General features: G+C 46.8%; 1 protein-coding gene across 1 annotated transcript in view; it reads left to right on the top strand.

Annotated features, from left to right (window-relative positions):
- Positions 1-20,416, top strand: part of TMX1 (thioredoxin related transmembrane protein 1) — a 191,605-nt gene that overhangs the window by 106,007 nt on the left and 65,182 nt on the right. The window contains exons 5-6 of the mRNA XM_069638937.1: positions 1,068-1,113; positions 1,217-1,318. Coding sequence (XP_069495038.1) covers positions 1,068-1,113; positions 1,217-1,318 — 148 coding nt within the window. The remainder of the gene's footprint in view (positions 1-1,067; positions 1,114-1,216; positions 1,319-20,416) is intronic.

Below are 20,416 nucleotides of genomic sequence, written 5' to 3'. Positions count from 1 at the left end.
GCAAAAAAAGAAGACTGGGCCGTTTTGACACAATGGTCACCCATGGGTGCTATACGGCAGCTGAGGATTCAGATTGCGGTAGAAATGCACAATGGTAGGAACATTATACCACTGCCACCAGCCATTTAAAGTAGTGAGGGTAACATAAAAAATGTTACATGAGTAAGTAGGAAAAGGGGCCAAGTAACCCCCCATCACTCCACATAAGATGGTGTGTGCTGGACCTACAAAGAGAAAAAGGTAAGTAAAGTCAATTTCACTTTACTATTCGTGGGAGCAGTAGTTCTCACAAGAAAAGGTATTTAAACCTTATCAGAAATCTAAAAGATTGCTCTGTGACACTGCACTGAAGGTGCTGCATCGCCATACAAAAAGCAGATGCCTCTGGAGTTTTTTTCAGACTCCAAAAACATAGGAAACAGATAATCCAAATCCGATCAAAATACATGAGAGAGTGAGAAAAAGGGCTCACTCTCTCCAGGGTAAATATTTAAAAAATTCTAAAGTCCAGCAAAAGAGCTGGGAGTCTAAGGTTGAAGGGAATTGGCATAGAAATGAATTTTCTCCCGAAGACCTACCCTGTCACTATATTCTTTGCAGTAGAAGAGTCTGACCAATATGATTTTTTTGCTTTACTGAGAATATCCGATTTTTGCAAGCCTAATATTTTTACATCTGCATAACGACTTATGCCTAGTGTGGTATATATTGCGCTCCTATATGGACACTTCATATATTAGTCGGTTCTTCCTCTTTGTTGACCAAGTGAAATGTAGGCATGCATACATTACAATATTTCCTAGAGTACTTAAGTTATACTCAAACATCTTTTTAAATTGGCCCTACTTTTTCTAGACTAGAAACAAGTCTTCCAATCACCAACCTCTGACCACTTTAAATAAAGACAATCTGCAATAAGATCTCTTGGCTAGATATCGCATTGTATAGTGTACATTTTTGATGCTTTTTTCCTATTTTATGGGCACACTAGCTAAGTGTTATTTCTAAAATGTGGTCTTCATGAATACAAATATACGTATTTCTGACCATGGATTCTTCTCTTGCAGAATGAGTAGCATGTCTGCTTTGTTTCAGCTTTCCATGTGGATAAGGGTAAGTTATATACATATTGTGCTTGTTTAGTGATTTAGCTGTACAAATGTAGTGCCCCCTTCTGTACCAGTTAACTAACTTGTTTGTGATTTCTTTTGTTTAGCAATGTCATAACTATTTTACTGAGGACATTGGCATTCCTGTCTGGGGATCCTATGCTATTTTTGCTATAGCTACCCTGTTTTCCGGTCTAACATTAGGCCTGGTAAGTAAAGTAACTAATTAAATGAAAATTGTCAATTGTACTGTCTGTCTGGTTTTACCTATGCTCAGATTTTCTATTTTTATTTAAAGCATTGCCTACACAGGCAGACACAAATGGGGAGAAGCTTGTTTGAATGAAATGTCTTTTTTGTTGTCACTAATGTCCGCAGGCTCTTTAGTCCCTCTGCTACCTTCCCTTATCTCAATCCTAGGCAAAGCAGTCACCCGAGGGCGATGGGCAAGATCTGTTCCTTCTTAATGAGCAGGTCACCTAAAAAATAGATTCCTATTTTTAAATGAGGTATATTTTAAGTAAGGACTCTTAAAAGAATACTTCTGTACCTGCTGTACAAATGCACATTGTGGTGTCTTCTTCTCATCAAGTGGCATTTAGTAGATTTGACTTGCGTTTAAAGTATAGTTTAATGAATTTAATATCTATTGACAAGAAGGCAACTGGGCTATGCTGCACTGCTTACATCCGTTCCCCAGGCTCAACTGTCTCTCATTCTAATTGCCAACAGAACAGTGAATGTTGCATTACAAAGAACATTCCACTGGTTGTCCTCTCTTGATGTAATCCTGTCTACGAGTATGCAATAGTTGTACGATACATTATGTAGGACTGTAAAAACATCTGTCAACACTTGCATAACTGAAAGCATTAGAAGACCCACTCTAATGAAAAACAGATATCGGGGCATTTTTACCCACTTTAGACTCCATCATTCGGTCTCACTGCATGCCTCAATACAACAATTTCATTTCTGATGCTTGTTAATCTGCCTAGAATCACATGCTGTGCATCTAGTGGTAACCGCAGAGTATTGCATCTTGTCTTTCGAGGATCGAAAGAGGACGTCGACATGGGCGTGCCTGTAACACTATCCCTAACATGACATGTAGTGTACCCAAAATCTCTCACGCGTTGAGGTCCCTCAGATTATTTTTTTCCATCCAGCTAGCTGGTCCCCTTATGCGTAGCTCTGCCAAATAATTGCAAGATTGCTATATTTCCCGACCTCTGGTTGTTTCTTATCATCATCCTCCCCCCCCCCCCCTTCGACGGCTAATTCCAGTACCACCGCCGAAGACTGCTGAGGACTGAATTTTGACAGCTGTGGCTCTGGTTGGCACTGCCGACCACGTGGCTGGGCCTTCTGGCCGGCCTAGACCGTAAGGAGAGTGGGGCCTGGGAGTGTTACATTTTTGAGAGTGTCTTTACTTCTCCCTTTTCTGTTCCTCTGGTTTTGTCGTCACGTTTACGATCCTGTGCTATGGTCAGGACACCATTTAGATTTTGTCCTTCCTGTAAGGCAAAATTCCTGTGGAAAGACCATGATCGCCAGTGCAATAAGTGTCTTCCCCTCAATCACAACGAGGCATCCTATGAGGCCTGTAAGCTTCTACGTCCGAAGACCTTGAAGGAGCATCGATTAAAGCGGTGGGTGGTCTATGCAATGTAGCGTGCCAAAAGTATCTCCCCTACCGCCACAGCTGCCGAGTGTGACAAGGATGCAAGTGACGACCAAGGCTCCATTTCGGACGCCATTGACCTTACTCGGGAGCGTTCTCGCTCCACGCCGCCCTTCCCCGGCCCGATGGGTGCAACGAGAGTTCTTCTATGGGGAATAAACATCCCGGCGACAGGGACACACACAATCCCCACACAAAGGACACAACCCCCGGTTCTGCTTCGACAGTTCAGTCGACGTGCTGCAAGGCGCCAACGGGTACGTCGCCCAGTTCGGCATTACCCACCGGTCCCAGTGATCGGCAGCCCTCCCCGCAACCCCGTCAGCCACATGCATCCGGGCAGTCAAAGAGTAAGGGTGCCAGCACCAAAAGCCATGCCGTCGAAAAGCCTCAGAAGAGTGCGTCGACGCTGCACAAAGGTCCGGTTGCGCCTAAATCCACCACGCAACCGCCTACACAGTCCATACACCTCACTCTGATGCTGAGCATCAGCGATGGTATCGCGAAGATCGTTTCGCGGTGAAACACAAAGAACAGGCAAAAGACGTGTCGAAGGAAAGGTCGAAAGGCCAGGAGGGATGAAAAGATTACTCTGAGAGCCCTGTATCCTCATCTCAGGCTCTAGATGAGAAATCTCGACCTTTCCTCCTCTAGGCCCCTCTGGTTCCTCTTCATGGACCAAAGTGAAGTTTGAGGGGTGCATGAACAGACCAGAAAAGTTTGAGTTTTCTGAAAAGTTGGCTCCAGTGAGGCCTCGTGAAGAGAGCCCTTATATGGAAAAGTTATTTTTTATTTTATTTTTTATTGGCATTTCAGATATAACAAACATCTTAACCCCAACAACCCCCAAGCAGCGCCCCGTGCCCCATTTCCAGCATGGTACAAGTAATACAAACGGCACAGTGAGATTGAAGAACCAAATTCCCAGAAGGCGAAGATGTTGCGGAAAATATCGGATATTAGTCATTATGTAGAAACCTCAGAACTTCCGCCCAATCTTGTGCGAATTTCGATTGATCGCCCTGAATAGAGTACGTCATCCATTGAAGAGCTATAAAGTTCTATATTTTAGAGAACCAGTCAGCCAGGTTCGGTGGGTCTTTAGATTTCCATTTTTGTGCGATACAAAGTAGAGCAGCCAGTTGCAGAATAGCAAATGTTTTTACATTTTTGTTTTGAAAACAATTTCAACTGAATCTTAGGAATCACTAAAAGATTATACTTCATATTATTTTGACCCATAGCCCCAAATATTTGTACTTTACAATCCTCAGTCTGTGCCCAATATCCCTTCAACTCAGGGCATGTCCACCAGATGTTCCCCGAGTAGCCCGCACTGCTGAGAGGGTTGATTTTAAGTGTGTGCAATCATACTGGGGTGTAGTACCACTGCACCATCAATTTATACCAGAATTCCCTTATCTGGATTGAACGAGTATTCTTGGGGATGTCTTCCACAGCCCTTCCCACTCGAAGGGCGAGATCGGTTCCCCCAGGGTTTGCTGCCAGCGGGTTTTATGATGCAAGGATAGAGCGGGGGATGCCTCTGTAATTATTTTATATAAATTTGATGTTAATGCCTTATTCCCGGGGTTGGAGCTAGCAAATGTCTCGAATATAGTAAGCTCCCTTGTAGCTGCTTTTTTATTTGGGGGGGGGCAATATCCAATGACAGACCTGAAAGTATTGGAAACAAGCCGATTAATTCAGGCCTAGTTCTGTTTTACATTGAATGAAAGACTTGGGATCCATTCCCTGATATACATCACAAAGTTGTGTACATCCAACCTGCTTCCATTTATTAAAAGCCCTGGATTCCAATCACGGTATAAATGGAGGATTAGAAAATAATGGCGTTAGGGCGGAGGGAAATGTAGTGAAATGGTGTTTTTTTTATTTTTTTTTTACTGCAGTGTCCCAGACTTCCTCAACCAAGCTTGTAATCGCACTCCGGTGGATATTTTGCTGCCGGCCCTTTTTAGGAAGCCCGAGGTTGTCCCCAAATTGGGGCCCAACCACCGACCGCTCCTTTTGTACCCACCTCTTCTCGGAATCTATGTCCCACCAGTCCTTTATAACGCAAAGTTGTGATGCCTGATATAATGTTTGCATATTGGGAAGGCCTAGTCCGCCCCAATGTGTAGGAGTAGAGAGGACCTCTGACACCCTAGGAGGTTTATCATTCCATATGAATGCCGAAATCCTACCTCGCAATTTTTTTAAATAAGTAGCCGGGACCCGGATTCGCAAGGCTTGAATATAATAGAAAAGTTTAGGAAGAATTAGCATTTTAATGGTGTTAATACAACCCAACCATGATATTGTCAACTGGCCCCATTTCCGCAGCTGCCCAGTCAATTCGTCCAACAATTAGTCATTAATAACTCTGTTACTGTAGGAGTTACTGTTATCTAATTTGTATCTTGGGCCCAGTCAAATTGAGTTGGCAACTGCAAAGCTTGCACTTCTTCCGGGGGAATGGATAAGTTTAAGATCTCGGATTTCGTGTGGTTTATTTTTAACCCTGCCACTGCCCCATACTGTTAAATACCCTAGCTACTGATGTCCGCGTATTTACTGGGTCTGATATAAACATGTCATCCTCATATGCCATTATTTTATGCATAATCCCCCCGAATGTTATCCCTTGTATTTCATGTGTTTGCCAAATGTTTGCAAGAAATGGCTCAAGAGAGATGGCATACAACAACGGTGTCATAGGGCATCCCTGTTTAGTCCCTCTTTGGAGTGCAATCGGATTCTTATAATTCACTATCTTTCGCCCAATGTTTGGGGCAAAGCCCATCTTTTTTAGCGTTAAAAAAAGAAAAGACCACTCAACTCTGTCACAAGCCTTTTTTCGGCATCGAGAGAGGAGAGCCGCAGATGAGCCCTTCTTTGCTACTTTTTCCAAAATAGAAACACGTACGCCCAATGTCATGGGCGTGCCTATTTTTTTATAAAACCCGACTGATGTATTATTGAGGGGAGCAAGTTTTCTAATCTATTGGCCAAGATTTTCAAATAGTTTTGCATCTAAATTTATAAGTGCGATGGGTCGGTATTAGCCACATACGGCCGGATCTTTCCCTGGTTTCAATATTAAAACTATTTTTGCCTCTTCCATAGTAGGGGGAAATATGCCCCGATTGTGGAAATAAAAATAGACATACAGATCGTGGGATCAATACTTTCTGAAAGGTTTTATAGAATTGGGCAGAGAATCAAGAAAAAAAATTGCGTAATAATCTGGGGTGTTTCTGTAAGTCAGTCCCCGGATGAGGTACATATTGATTGAATAGTTTGGGAGGCAGTTTTTTGTTGTAGCAAATTAGCCAGCAAACGATGTGCCCTGTTGGCTTTACATAAAACCTTAGTCTGAGGTATAATAAAGACCTTTCAGCTTTTTTGAAATGGAGTAAATTTAATTTCCCAGCAGCCGCTCTGTAAGCCCTTTGGATAGATGGATTAGTTTTCGTTTCCATTGTACCCATTATTTCTTTTAACTCTTGCCCTGGAGCAAGATTCTGCTTGCATCTATACGCCATTTCAGCTATGAGAGTCCCTTGGATTGTTGCTTTAAATGCGCTCCACGTATTATTTGATGTTGTTTGCGACTGATTGAGCTCGAAGTACTCCACTATCTTGGCCTATATCTTGTTTACTACAATAACATCCCCCTTCATGTGGAAATCTCCAGGCCCAAACACCCGGTATCTTCCAGTCCAATGCCAGATCCATTAATAGGGGAGCATGATCTGATAGTGATATCACAAGACATAAGATTTGTGTTACCAGACCCAAAATCGGCTTTGTTACCCAGATGTAATCTATGCGAGAAAAGGACTGATGGACATGAGAGTAAAAAAGTATAACTCTGATCCTCCCCTTTGATATTAGGCCAAACATCCACTAGGGAAAGATCTGCTACGTTCTGTTTGAGAGCATTTGATGGCCCTAGTTGTGCAGAGTAGGTAGTGGCGCTACAATCCCTAGATGGCTCCCAATCTAAATTTAAATCCCCCAGTAGAACTATCTCCCCCTCCCCGAAAGCTTGCAATTGTGTCAAGGTGGACTTCAAAACCCCTCTTGACCAGTATTAGGAGCGTAAATAGAGGCCACTGTGAATTTCCTTGGAACCATATCTATAACCATAAACGCAAAATGGCCCTCCCGGTGTAACTTTGTACGATGTACTTTGATATGTGGGGCAGCTTTGACTGCTATAAACACCCCAGCCACCTTTTTAATAGTCTTAGACTGTATCAGCACAGGATAGTGCCTCAGATGTAATTTCAATCTATCCTTTTGGCAGATGTGCGTCTCTTATAGCACCACCAAGTCCGGTTGGTGACACCCCAAAGTGCCTCCAGTTTCCTGCGCTTCACTGGGGCATTTAGGCCACGGACATCAAGTGTTAGGCACTTTAACTTGGGGCTAAATCAAATCGATACATAAAGAAGCAAAAACTCCCAAACCTGAATTTCTCCAATATATCACAATCATACCACGCTGAAACCCCCCCTTCCTCCCTACGAGCACCCACCCCTCCCACTCCCCCTTAACCCCAACGTCCCCCTCTACACCCACTAAAATAGTCCCCTGGAGTGAGCCGCGGTTGCTAATCATTCCCAAGGCATGGGGCCCCAGACGCGGGTCAAATTTAACCACACGGTGGCCTGTGGGGCATCCTAGTACCCCCATCTGTTATCTGAACAGATTGATCCCAAGACGATCTGGTCCGAGATCCTGGCACAAATAGGCTTCAAATCCAGCCATAAGCACTTTTGTATCATCGTATTTACTTCCCTGATTGTGCAACACTTCCTTCTGATGAAGAGTTTTCCAATCTTTTGGTTGTTGTGCCCTGTCCCTTAACCCTCCCCCGACGAGTTGCCGTTGACCATTCCCAAGGTTTGTTTTGTTGAGTGCGCTTGTCCAGTCTCCGGAGTAGCGTCCAATTCTTGATCTTCAATTTGAAGAAAAGCCAGCCCATCTTCTCGAGAGGCGATTCTATATTGTCTGACCTGCATAGTAAAAATCAAACCGAAGGGAAATGTCCACTTATACTTAATCCCCCTAGATTGTTGTGTTTTTCCACTGGCCGCAGCTCACGTCGCTTTTGGAGGGTTACTTGGATCTCAGTAACCTTATACGTGATAGTAGGTGTGTCTTGTGCTTTCCTGAGGTTTAGCACCTTTTGGGGATAAGAAGAATATGCAGCCAGGACGTCCCATGGGGGAGCCCCCGGGTCAAATCGTGTAGGATCCGTTCTATGGAGGCGGTCGAACCGAACCACTGGCGTGTCAAAGATATGAGTCGCTGATTCTCTCAGGTCTGCTTCTGTGATGAATTCTGGAAATGTCTAATACGTATGTTAGAGCTGCGCAATCTATTCTCCAAATCTTCACACTGCACCTCAAGGTTGTGCGTTGCCCTAGCGCGTTCTTCCAAGGCGATGTCAGATTGTATGGACTCCCGTGACAGTTCTTGGATTGCCCTTTCGTTGCTATCGACGCACTCCCCTAAAGAGACAATCGTTTTACCAAACTCCGACAATGACTGCCCGATTTCCGTTGTAAACGAGGTGAACTGTTGCTGAAAAGCCAGAAATCTATCCCGAAACTCCTGGAAGCTTGTAGCAAAATCATCCTTTGAGGTAGCCATCTCTGCGTCCAGTTTATAGGGCTCTGCTGGAGGAGAGCGCGTCTGCTTGTTTCCTGGCAAAGAGGAGGGTCTGGCCAGATGGCCAAAGTTGCTGTAGGGGATTCAGTATAGGTTGCAAGGTTGCGTATTCTTAGTGGGTCCCACTTGGCAATGCTTCTTTTTCCCCCTCGGCATATTCTATGGTACAAACTGACTAAATGTCTAAAATAGCGTGTGGTAAGGATCCGCCAACATCAAGGGCGCTCGCTTGCTTACTTGCCCAAAAATTTGCTGAATAGTGCTTCACAATCCAAGTGATATTACTGGCCGTGGCCCAGGGTACATAACCTGTTTGCTTTCACCATCTATAGTCTGTCTGTAAAGCCCCACCCTCATAAGAGTGTGAAGATGCCTGCGCAGCTCCCCAATATTAAAGGACACCAAGTCTTATAACTGGCCTGTTATTCCACTCACTGCAATCTGAGGAGAACAGGTCTTTCTTTAATCGTGCTCCACTTCTGTGTTCAATGCATTCCCGATCTTAAAGGTTGCTAATTACCCTTTTTTTTAATAATCTGCGCCGAAAATTGAGTTCATGTCGAGTGCCAACGGTGAAACACATTCAACTAAACTACCTCCTACACGCAATTAACGTTGCTGCCGCTAGATGACGCCTGGAGATCAGAACAGTAAATGAGGATGCAGTAAGAAAGGAAACACGCTTTTCTTGTCAGAAAAATGAAAGCGCTAAACTGTTCACAATCGCATTCCCGTTTTAACTATTTACAAGCTTCTTGCAAAAATCTGCTTACAAAAATCAGTTCAGCGCCGCAGATGCTGTCCCTCACTTCAGCACCGAAGCCTTGTTCTGCAGAGCACGCCCCACTCAAGACTCGAGGCTGGCACGTGTCCAAACACACGCAACTCTGGGATCCACTTGTATCCACCGTCGTTCCCAACAGCTCCAGGCTTCCAGGAATCGTGCTTTGTTGGGCATTCTGCATGCAGGACTGGATCCACAATGCGCAATGTATTCAGGGCTCACCAGAGCGCTCCACACGCACGTCTTCAGAGTGCAGCATCCATTTTGGCGTCTTTCGAAGTAAATTTTGATCCACATCATGAAGACATTTTGGACATCATTGATTATGAATTCCATGTTGACACATATGTACAGGGTAATGCCACTTTGGTGATCCTGCTGATGATCCTTCTGATCCCAATCGGGGATCAGTGGCACAGGGAAGTCTTCCAGATTTCCCAAAGGTTTAAATACCTTCTCTTCGATAAACTACTGTTTCCAAGAGCAGTAAAGTGAAATTCATACTTACATTTGTAACTTTCTAGACCCAGCACACACTATCTTACAATAGGGTGCTGGAGGGGTTACTTCTAGATTCTCATGTAACAATTTTATGTTACCCTTTCCTCGATGAACGGCTGTTAACAGTGGTTTACTTTTAACTACCGTGGTGTGCTTTTACTGGGGGCTGCCGTTGTAGCTGCAGGCAAGAATGCACCCGTAAGTGATTGGCCGGCTGGCTGTCCGGCAAGGGCAGCCACCCTGCTGGGTGACTGACAGCTAGGCTGGAATGAATGGGAGGAACCTGCAGAAAAGGCGAGGCATTTTGGCTTGGAAGACAGTCGACCACTGGACGAAGGATTCCGGAGAAGAACTTGAAGAGGACGCCTGCTGCAACTCCTGGACCATTGGTTTGCCCGGTGAAGCCCTGCTGCTGTGTTGAAACTACAAATTCGTATCGACAGAGAAGCCCCTGCAAGGACGACTTCTCCCCTTGAGTTGGTGGGACCAATCGACTCAAAGGTAAGCCACCTGGACATCCTCTCGGAGCTGGTTGAAATTCCACTGCAGTTGCTGCTGGAACCGAATAGCCAGGGAGAGGAACACCAGTTAGTGTGCGTTGCTTTTAAACTGGCCAAGAGCTCCAGGAAGATCCTCTGGACTCCCAGGAAGAAGAACTGTCCGAGCCTGAGCCACCTCCACAGAGTGCTGGATGCCAGATGCAAGGAAAGCCGAGTGCGGTCGGTAACCGTCCCCTTGCAGTGCAGGAGTCCCCAGAAGTTCTCCCTCTTGTCCCCAGGACTCAGGCCCAGGAACAGTCCTCTGCTGCATTTTTCTACAACCTAAATGTACTGTACAGTGTAAGAGAACTTACCTCTTGTCGTGTAACTGCACTTGTTCTCTGTTGGTGAGACCTGTTGTGGTTGCTCTATAGAGTTGCTGATAGCTTCTTTACTTCACAAGACTAAACAGCTTGTGGCCCTACTTTGAATTCTTCTTTTCTACAAAGACTTCTAAAAACATTGTGCAATACTTTGACCTATCTCTGAGAAGTGCTTCAGTTTCACCTAGATATTTGCCCAATTGACTTTGGCCTAGCCTGGCTCCCTGAATGACTCTTCCTTCTGTTAGTGTGTTTGGTCTTCCTTCCAGGAAAGGGTTGACTAACTTTGCATTAGGGGGTTTACAAAAAGTACTTTCCTGCTTTGAGAATATTTGTGAGATCTCTTGTTGTGTCTTAATAACCTTTCTCTTTGACAAACTCTTGTGATTCTAAATGCCAACAGTAGTATATTAATGTCCACAGTGTCCTAGTTACTAAAGTCACTAGAGGGTGTAGGAAGTGTATGTGTGATATCCCAAAAGGGTACTTACTGATTTAGAAATATTAAGTGTGTATTTGTGTGTTGCTATTCTATTGCCCCCTTCTGAAGAAGGCTTACTCTGACTAATAAATTAATAATTGTTTAATCAAGAAACCTTGTCTGCCACTGCACTGAAAGTGCTGTGTGACACAATGCAAAAGATTCCTATGGAGTTTGTCAGACTCCACAACCAAAAGAGAAACGGAGTTCAAAATCACATTAAAATACATGCGTGGGGGGGAAAAAAGGACTCGCTCTCTCCAGGTAAAAAGTCCTCAAAATCCAGCAAAGTTGCTGGGGGTCTCTTAAGGTAGAGAGGAATTGGCACATTTCTGATAATTCTCCCTAACACAGCCAGGCTATCCCATTGTTAAATTCTATAAAAAAGGCACCTTGTTCCTTCGTTGATAACGCCCCCTCAGACCAGGGCGGTTAATCCACGAGTGGAAAAGCTGGTTCGACCTTTCCCCTACTGACCCCCTTTACATTAGGGGTCATTGCCACTCCGGATTAGTTCATAGTTACGACAACGAGGAAGAGGGCAGGTGTCCCTTTGTCCACAGGGCGAGGCACCGCCTGATAAAGATTGTAAAAAGCTGTACGCACTGGGGAAAGGGGCATCTACTGCTGCAGCATGCTCTACACGCATAGCCAACAATACTACACTGTTGGCTAGCGACTCAGAAGTTCAATGGAACCTACTGCAGGAGGGCCTTCAAGAGGTCCCTGAACCCGTGCATACTCGCTTGCGTGCGATTGTATCTGAAGGCAAGCAAGTGAATCACAACTTTCTAAAGAATACTTTGGATGCTGCTGAAACAGCGGAAAGAACGCTAACCCAGGGCACCCTACTAAAATAGCATGCCTGGTTGAACTCTGGGTTCAAGCCAGAAACCCAGGCATCTTTAATCAACAAGCCAGTGGAAGAAGCCAACTTGTTCAGCAAGGCTGTTGACGAGGCACTGGAGACGGCAAACTAGACTCTGAAAAGTTTGTACCAAATTACTCAGACCTTTTCAGCAAACAGGTTGAGGTACTCGTCACTCCTTTCGTTGGCAGTCTTATTCCCGCCCTCCACACAACCAGTACAATTTTGGAAACAATTGGCCCTCAGGTCAGGGATCTACCTCAACCACCACGTACCCACCTAGGGGACAACACTGTGGAAAGGGAAGGAGGCGTAATTCCACCCCCAGAGGCTCCACGGCATCCAGTCAAAAATGACTTCCAGATCCGGGTACCCTCCCATGCCTCCCTGGTCGGGGGACGTTTAACATCATTCCTGCAAGCATGGGAGGGGATTACATCAGACCAGTGGGTGCTCAAGACCATTGCCTCAGCCCCACGGGTATTTACAAAGGTACTGGCAGTTGCATCATCAGCACATCTGCGCAGGCAAGCCATTCCAGATTATCCCTACCTCGACGACTGGCTCATAACAGGGGACTCCTACGAAACAGGCCTGTCAAATTCTCAAGATGATAGACCTCTTATTCAGCCTGGGATTCTCCATAAACGAGAAGAAATCCAGCCTAGACCCCACTCAAGTCCAGCAGTTTCTGGGAGCTTTAATTCGGACAGAAGACAGCCTTGTCTTCCCCTCCGAGTTGGTTTAAAACATACTGTTTCAGATGCCTCAGTATGTAGCCAGTCGAGAGGTTACGGTACACAAAGCCATGCAACTGCTTGATATGATTGCGTCATGCATTTACTTGGTGCCTCACGTGCGTCTGCGCATGTGTCCCATACAAGAGTGGCTCAGCAGCCAGTGGTGTCAGTCCAGTAAACTATGGGACGATCTAGTGGTTGTTTCATCTGCCCTTGTCCTCTCTCTCCACAGCAGGCTCTACGGTCGCTGGAAATCGCTACATGCGTCTTTTCTTCATCTTCATCTTCCTCTTCGGATACAGCTCCAATGGTCGACTTGTCAGCAGCTTCCAGGTTCAGAGTTTTTTTCAGGAACTACCGCCTAACTTCTGCAAACTCTCTCTGCATTTTACAGAAAGGGGCGGTCTGGCTGTCCGATCAGGAAAGCCAGCCCCAGAGTGGGACTTGGTTGCTTTCAGGCAAGGTGAAAGGCAAAGTGCTGCAGAGTTTTGTACTTCCTGCTCACTTCCTGCCTTCTCAGACACTCTGGATCCTCAGGGGAGCATACAAAGGATTTCTGCCGAAGACAAAACTTTAACCAAGTTCTTTCCTGCCTAGAAGACGACCTAGGAAACAACAAGTAAATAATTGTGAAAAAAGGAGCCCACCATCAATTACTGAGGCTGATTGGACAGCCTGCAAGTAATAATAACCAAAACTCATAGAAGTACTTTCACTGCCACCAGCCATTGAAATAAACTTCCAATTGTAAAGGGATACATTCTATCCCCCAGGCACTCCACATAAGGTCGGGTGTGCTGGCTCACTAAAAACAGTGTAAAGGGGATGTGAATCCCACTTTACCTCTTGGGAACAGTAGATCACTCAAGAAATAGTAAGAGAATTAAAAAGGAAGCCACTGCATTTAAAAAGCTGTGTGCTTACATAGTACATTAGTCAGTCCAAAGTTATAGGAAACTATAACTCCAACCACACTCTATGGAGGGACCTAAAAAGGTCACCCATAAGAGTAAAAGTCTAGTGGAGATGGGGGAAAAAGATTCTGACTCACCTAGGGACAAGGTAAAATAATACCAAGTCCAAGCAAAATGTTCTGGGGTTGACACAGGTCAGGAAGATTTTATCATGAAGATGAAACAGCGCATGCTTCGGATGATGGCTTCATGCATTCATCTTGTTCCACACGTGCAACTGTGCATGCGTCCGATGCAAGAGTGGCTAGTGAAACAATGGTCTCAGGCAGGCGGTCAGTGGGACAATCTAGTAGTTTTGCAAAACTTTAGTACAAGCCACGTGCTAGTGGACAAAAGAAAACATGTATTTATTTGTTCATTTGTAAGCCGCTTATGCATCAAGCAAATTGTGTTTCAAAGTGCCCACAGGAGAACAGGGAGGGAACATGGGAATGAAAATCAAATACAACAATGAAAGATAGAGGCGGTCACACTTGGCCTTGTGAGTATTCGAAACGTGCAAGTGCACAGAGAGAGGGAAGGATTAGGGGGCAAGTTCTTGGTGTACCAAGAGGGTAGTGCTGGAGAGTGAGCAGCTGTAAGTGCATAGCTGAGTGGCTGTGGAGGCAACCAACAAGTTCAGTGTGCTGGGTCAGTTGGGGAAGACCAGCTTCTCCAAAAGTGTCCCAAGGAAGGGGGTGATGGATATGGGGTGGTAGTTAGCTGCACAGTATGGGTCTTGTCATATTCTCCCAGGTAGACCTTGGGAGACCCTTATTCAGATGGCCAGGGCAGGGCTGGCGCTCTCAGATGCCAACCCTGTGGGTGGACGAGCGTGAGAGGATCACCTGGGTAGGAGATCCCGAGGTTGTGCTTGGGGAAATAATACTATAAAGTATTTTCTGATGTTTTTTAATCTGCTTAGAATCACATGCTGTGTATATAGTCGGATTACATCTTGTCTTTCGAGAATCAAAAGGGGACGTCGACATGGGCGTGCCTGTAACACTATCCCTAACGTGATGTGTAATGTACCCAAAATCCCTCACACGTCGAGGTCCCTCAGATTGTTTTTTTTCCGCTCAGCTACCTTGTCGCCTTAATGCAGAGCTCTTCATAAAACATTGCGTTGTTATATTTCTCCAGGATTGGATCTTTCATGGATTCACATGCTTAGAATATTCCCCGTCGTCAGACTGGGACCCCTCGGTACACATATATAGCCTTTTCCTATAGGAAAACTTCCGACACTTTTGTGTCCTATCTACATCCTTTTAGGATCCGCCTACGCATGCTCCGTAGGCCGTCCCAGTATAAGAGGCCCGCCCCCGCGGCTCCCCTTCAGATTTCTACCGTCTCCAAAGTAGTGGGATCTCCTCGCGTTGTCTTACTATTTTGTTCAAGGTTGTATTCCTGGAGTTTGAGTTAGAGAAAATGTCCTCCATGTCAGGAAAAGCGCTGTTCCGTCCATGCGCGACGTGCGGCTTGAAAAAAGTTTACGAGGGGGACGGACATATGGATTGTATATATTGCCTCCAACCTCATCATTCGGCGGATAACTGCGACATATGCAAAGGGTTTTCTCAAAAAACCCTCAAAGACCGGAGTCGACGACTGGTGGCATGGCTGAATGATGGAGCGGGGGCATACCCCCCTTCGGAGGTAGGCTCCACACAATCGGCGAAAACATCACGCCGCGCTACCTCGTCGGAACCACTGGCGAAGAAATCTCGACCGACGGAAAAAGAGTCATCTGGGAGTCACTCAGCTAGAGACTCCTCGTCAAAGAAATCATCTTCATCAAAAAAGCATGAAAAGGAAATCCTCCTCGGGCGATCATCATCATAGATCGACCACGAGTCGAGAGTCGCGTAAAAGCAGGCCAAGTGTGGAAAAGGCGGGACCGCCTAAACCACCTGCTAAGTCACCGTCATCGACGGCGGTCCAGTCATCGGCCTCCACCCTGCCACTTACGCAGGTGGCATCCACCGTCCCACCGACAATGGCGGCGACGATGGCCTCGTCGACGGGGGTTCTACAGGAGGCCTGGAGGCCTAAAGTTTTTGATCCGATCCCCCTGGATACTTTACTGCAAGAACAGGCTGTGTCGCTGTCCTCGGAGGACGAGAACGAGAGAATAGCTGGCCCAGCAGACCTAGGGCTACGAGTGGCTGACAAGTCTTCGACGAGGGGATCCGGTATACCGGTATCTGCCCCTCTTCTCAATCCTCAATCTGTTTTGTCGTTGGAAATTCTGTCCACGTTTCAGTCCTTGCTACAGTCGTTGGACCAGAGACTACCTCAGGCAAACCTGCCACAGTCACCCGTCGACGAGCCGGGCCCGTCCCATCCACCGACGCACCTATGCACGTCAATCTCAGCACTGACACAAGAGGAAGGTGAGCTGCCAGATTCGGAGTCTGACAGGGGAGCTATGTCTGATATCTCATCATCCCCCTCCAGGGATCCAACCTGGGAGTCAGAGGTGGAGTTGGAAACCCCTAGAAGCCCAGCTCACCCGTCCCCTCCGGACGACATTGCGTCATTCCATTCTATGATGGAGAAAGGCATGCAAAGAATTTGGTTTGTCCCAGGAAGAACAGAAAAAGGACTGTTTTTTGTTCGACCACATGGGTAAGAGAAGGAGATCTATGTTCTCAATACCAATACTAGACCACGTGTGGAAGGAGGGGTTGCAGACAATGCGTCACCCTTTTTCAGAGCTGGCAGTGAAAGGACGCCTCGAGAAAAAGTTTAAGGCTCCAGAGTCTACCCCCAAGTGTTTATCCTCCCTACCAACGCCAGACTCGGTGGTGTCGGCGGCAGCGGCGAGGAAGGCGAAGGCCCAGCACAAGTGCACGACTCCGCCTGAAAACGAAGCGAGATGCCAGGATGCCTTTGGCAAAAAAGTGCTATCCGTGGGAGCAACCACAGTAAAGGCCGCAAACTCTCTGGCGATTGTAGCCAGATACGATAGGGAGATGTGGCACAGGCTAGCTCCGTTGCTTGATCATCTTCCGGAAGAGCATAGTAAGGCAGCGATGTTACTTGTCCGAGAGGGTGAGGAAGCCTCAAATCACGCAATAAACATCGCGGTGGACCTCGCTGAGTCAGGCTTCAAGCAAGTCTATAATGGGGTCGTATTACGACGACAGTCATGGCTTAAGTGTACCTACTTCAGGCCAGAGGTACAATACAAAGTTTTAGATATGCCCTTTGAGGGAGACCTTCTTTTCGGTGAGAAGGTGGACGAAGCCCTAAAGGGAATGAAAGAGGACTCGGACACGGCACGGTCATTGGGTGCCCTCCAGAGTGGCCGAAGCTACAAGTCTTTTCGTCCCTTTAGAGGGGCTTCAGGTAATTCAAGATTCTCTGCGTCTGGAGACAGATCCTTTGGCAAATCGGCTTACCCCTCCCAGAGATACAGACGTGCTTCCCAAACGGCAAACCGACGCCGGAATTTCCAGACTTCCAGGAAAAGACCATCATATCCGTCGTCGTCGAGAGACAAGCAAAATAAAGATCAGCAGTGACATACAACACACCGTTCTGGGGGGAAGAGTGTCAGCATATGTCGACGAATGGGAACGAATAACGACGGATCAATGGGTGTTGGACACTATAAGAAACGGACACTCTCTACAATTCAAACACAGCCCTCCTCACATTCCACCTGCGTTCACCGCTCATTCCCATCTGAAGATACTGCAGCAAGAGGTAACACTCATGTTGGCAAAGGGCGTGATAGAATTAGTTCCAACATCACAGAGAGGTCAAGGAGTCTACTCAAGATATTTCGTCGTAAAAAAGCCGAACGGCAAATGGCGTCCCATTTTAGACTTACGCGATCTCAACAAGTCTTTAAAGAGCCTAAAATTCAAGATGCTCACTCTGCAGGAAGTGATCCGCGCCGCTCAAGAGGGGGATTTTCTAGCGTCCCTGGATTTACAGGACGCGTACTTCCATATTCCAATGTGTCGGAAACACAGGAAATTCCTGAGATTTGTAATAGGGCGGACTCACTACCAGTTCACGGTTCTTCCCTTTGGGCTCAAGACCTCCCCCAGAACGTTCACGAAATGCCTGGCTCCAGTAGCGGCCTGGCTAAGGAAGCAAGGCCACCATGTATACCCATATCTCGACGACTGGCTGGTAAGGGGATCCTCCCCAGCGTCGACCAACACAAGTTTACAAGCCACCATGCAGCTTCTACAACAGCTGGGATTCGCCATAAACTTCGAAAAATCCTCTCTGCGGCCATTGAGAACGCTGGTATTCCTGGGGGCACAGTTCGAGACCCAGTTAGGGCTAGTGAAACCTTCTCTCGACAGAACCTCAAGACTCAATCAGCAAGCGAGCCGACTACAGCGAAACACCAGGCTCTCGGTGAGAAAATACGTTTCGGTCCTAGGGGCCATGGCATCCTGCATCCATCTGGTGGAAAACTGTCGCCTATTCATGAGGCCAGTCCAGGAATTCCTCGCGGACCGATGGACGCAGGCTCAAGGATCGTGGTCAGACAAGATAACCGTCGACGACGACGACAAGCTGCTTCGGACCCTTCAGTGGTGGCAGAGTTTCCACAATCTGAACAACGGTGTACCCCTACAGGAGCCGGAGTTTCAGCGAACCATAGTCACGGATGCGTCCCTAACCGGATGGGGAGCTCACATGGGTGCTTTCCAAACGCAAGGTCGCTGGTCTCCAACGGAGTCACTCCTACACATAAACGTGTTAGAGCTCAGAGCAGTACGATGGGCCTTGAAGGCATTCCTACCACACATCAAGGGTTCGCGAGTACGAGTACTGACCGACAATACAACGGCCATGTTTTATCTGAGGAAACAAGGTGGGACGCGATCAAGAACTCTTTCCATAGAAGCCCAGAAAACATGGCATTGGGCATTAAAGCACGAAATTTCCATCGTGGCTCACCACCTCCCAGGAGTGAGGAATTCCCAAGCAGACTCCCTCAGTAGAAGCATGGCCCAGATACACGAGTGGGAAATGGACACAATCCACCTGATGAAAGTGTTCGAGAAATGGGGTCACCCCCCTCTGGACGCCTTCGCGACCAAAGACAACAAGAAATGCGAGCAATTCGCAAGCAGATGGCCTCAAGAGGGTTCCATGGGGGAGGCATTCTCCTTCCCATGGACGGACATGTTCCTTTATGCTTTTCCCCCGTTCCCCCTCATACGGAGGACAATACAGTGGATACGCAGATACAATTGCCGGGTAATTCTAGTGACACCATACTGGCCAAGGCAACCGTGGTTCTCCGACCTGCTTCACCTGTCGCTGGAACATCCCATAGCGTTTCAGAGAGTCCCGAACCTACTATCCCGGGACAAAGGCACGGTGTGGCATCACGACCCGGACAGTCTCAACCTTACAGCCTGGCTCCTGACTTTTCGGAGTTCGGTGCTTTAGACGTTTCGGAGGATTGTCAAAAAATTCTGCAGGCGGCTCGAGCCCCTTCTACAAACAAATCTTACTCCTATAAGTGGCGGAGGTTCTGTGAATGGTGTAGAGGACAACAAGGCCTACAACTGTTGTTGGTGACGCCAGAACAAGTTCTACCTTACCTACTCCTCTTGGCGGAGAGGGGGTTATCCTTCACATCGATAAAGGTGCACCTGGCGGCCATCTAGAGGTTCACGAGGAAGAGGCAGTCGTCTCCTCTATTTAGCGACAGACTTGTGAAGCACTTCATGAGGGGTTTATTTCGAGTTTTTCCCCCGGTAAAACGTTTCCCCCCAACTTGGAGTCTCAACACAGTGTTGGCATGCTTAATGAAACCGCCTTTTGAGCCTATGGCCACGTCCGACATAAAATTCATTTCGTGGAAGTTGGCATTCTTGATTGCTATCACATCAGCTAGGAGAATATCGGAACTGCAAGCGCTGGTCGTAGACCCGCCATACCTAAGATTCTTTAAGGACAAAGTGGTCCTGGCAACTAATCCTACGTTCGTCCCAAAAGTTCCGACAGTGTATCACAAACATTCGTCCATTGTTCTCCCTACTTTCTTCGCCACACCATCATCGGCAGCAGAAAAAGCTCTTCATACCCTGGACGTTAAGAGGGCTCTGAAATTTTACCTACATTGTTCACAGGAACTCGGGTCTACTCGACAACTGTTCATCGCATATGGTCCGTCGACGAGAGGAAAAGCAATCTCTAAACAGGGATTGGCTCGATGGGTCTCATCGACGATTGCGTTTTGTCACTCTAAGGCCGGAAGGCCACTGCAAGGACATCCTAGAGCCCATTCTACAAGATCGATGTCCTCCTCAACAGCTTTATGGGCAGGAATTCCGCTGACGGACATATGCCAAGCTGCGGCATGGTCAGTGCCCCACACGTTTACCCGCCACTACTGCCTTGCCAGGCAGCATGCGGACGAGGTGCAGATGGGAAGAGCTGTTCTGCGCCATCTGTTTCAGTAAGGTAAGCTCCACGCTGTGGAGAATCTGTTTTCTACCTTTTTTGATGACAGTATACTTTATGTGGGTAAGGTTATATGAGTTAACTTATTCCTACTGTACATATGCATTGTGTAGTATGGTGAGGGTATATTACATTACATTCTCACCGCCGTCTCAAGTGTTACTGCTATACAATCTATTCTAAGCATGTGAATCCATGAAAGATCCAATGCTGGAGAAGGGACTAGTTTCTTACCTGTAACTCCATTTCTCCAGCATTGGTATCTTTCATGGATTCACATGCGCCCGCCAACCTCC

This window comes from Ambystoma mexicanum, chromosome 14 (assembly GCF_040938575.1).
Source record: "Ambystoma mexicanum isolate Mex_15411 chromosome 14, UKY_AmexF1_1, whole genome shotgun sequence".
NCBI classification, from domain to species: Eukaryota; Metazoa; Chordata; class Amphibia; order Caudata; family Ambystomatidae; genus Ambystoma; species Ambystoma mexicanum.
Note: the sequence above shows the minus strand (reverse complement) of the source record. Positions and strands in the feature narration are given on the sequence as shown.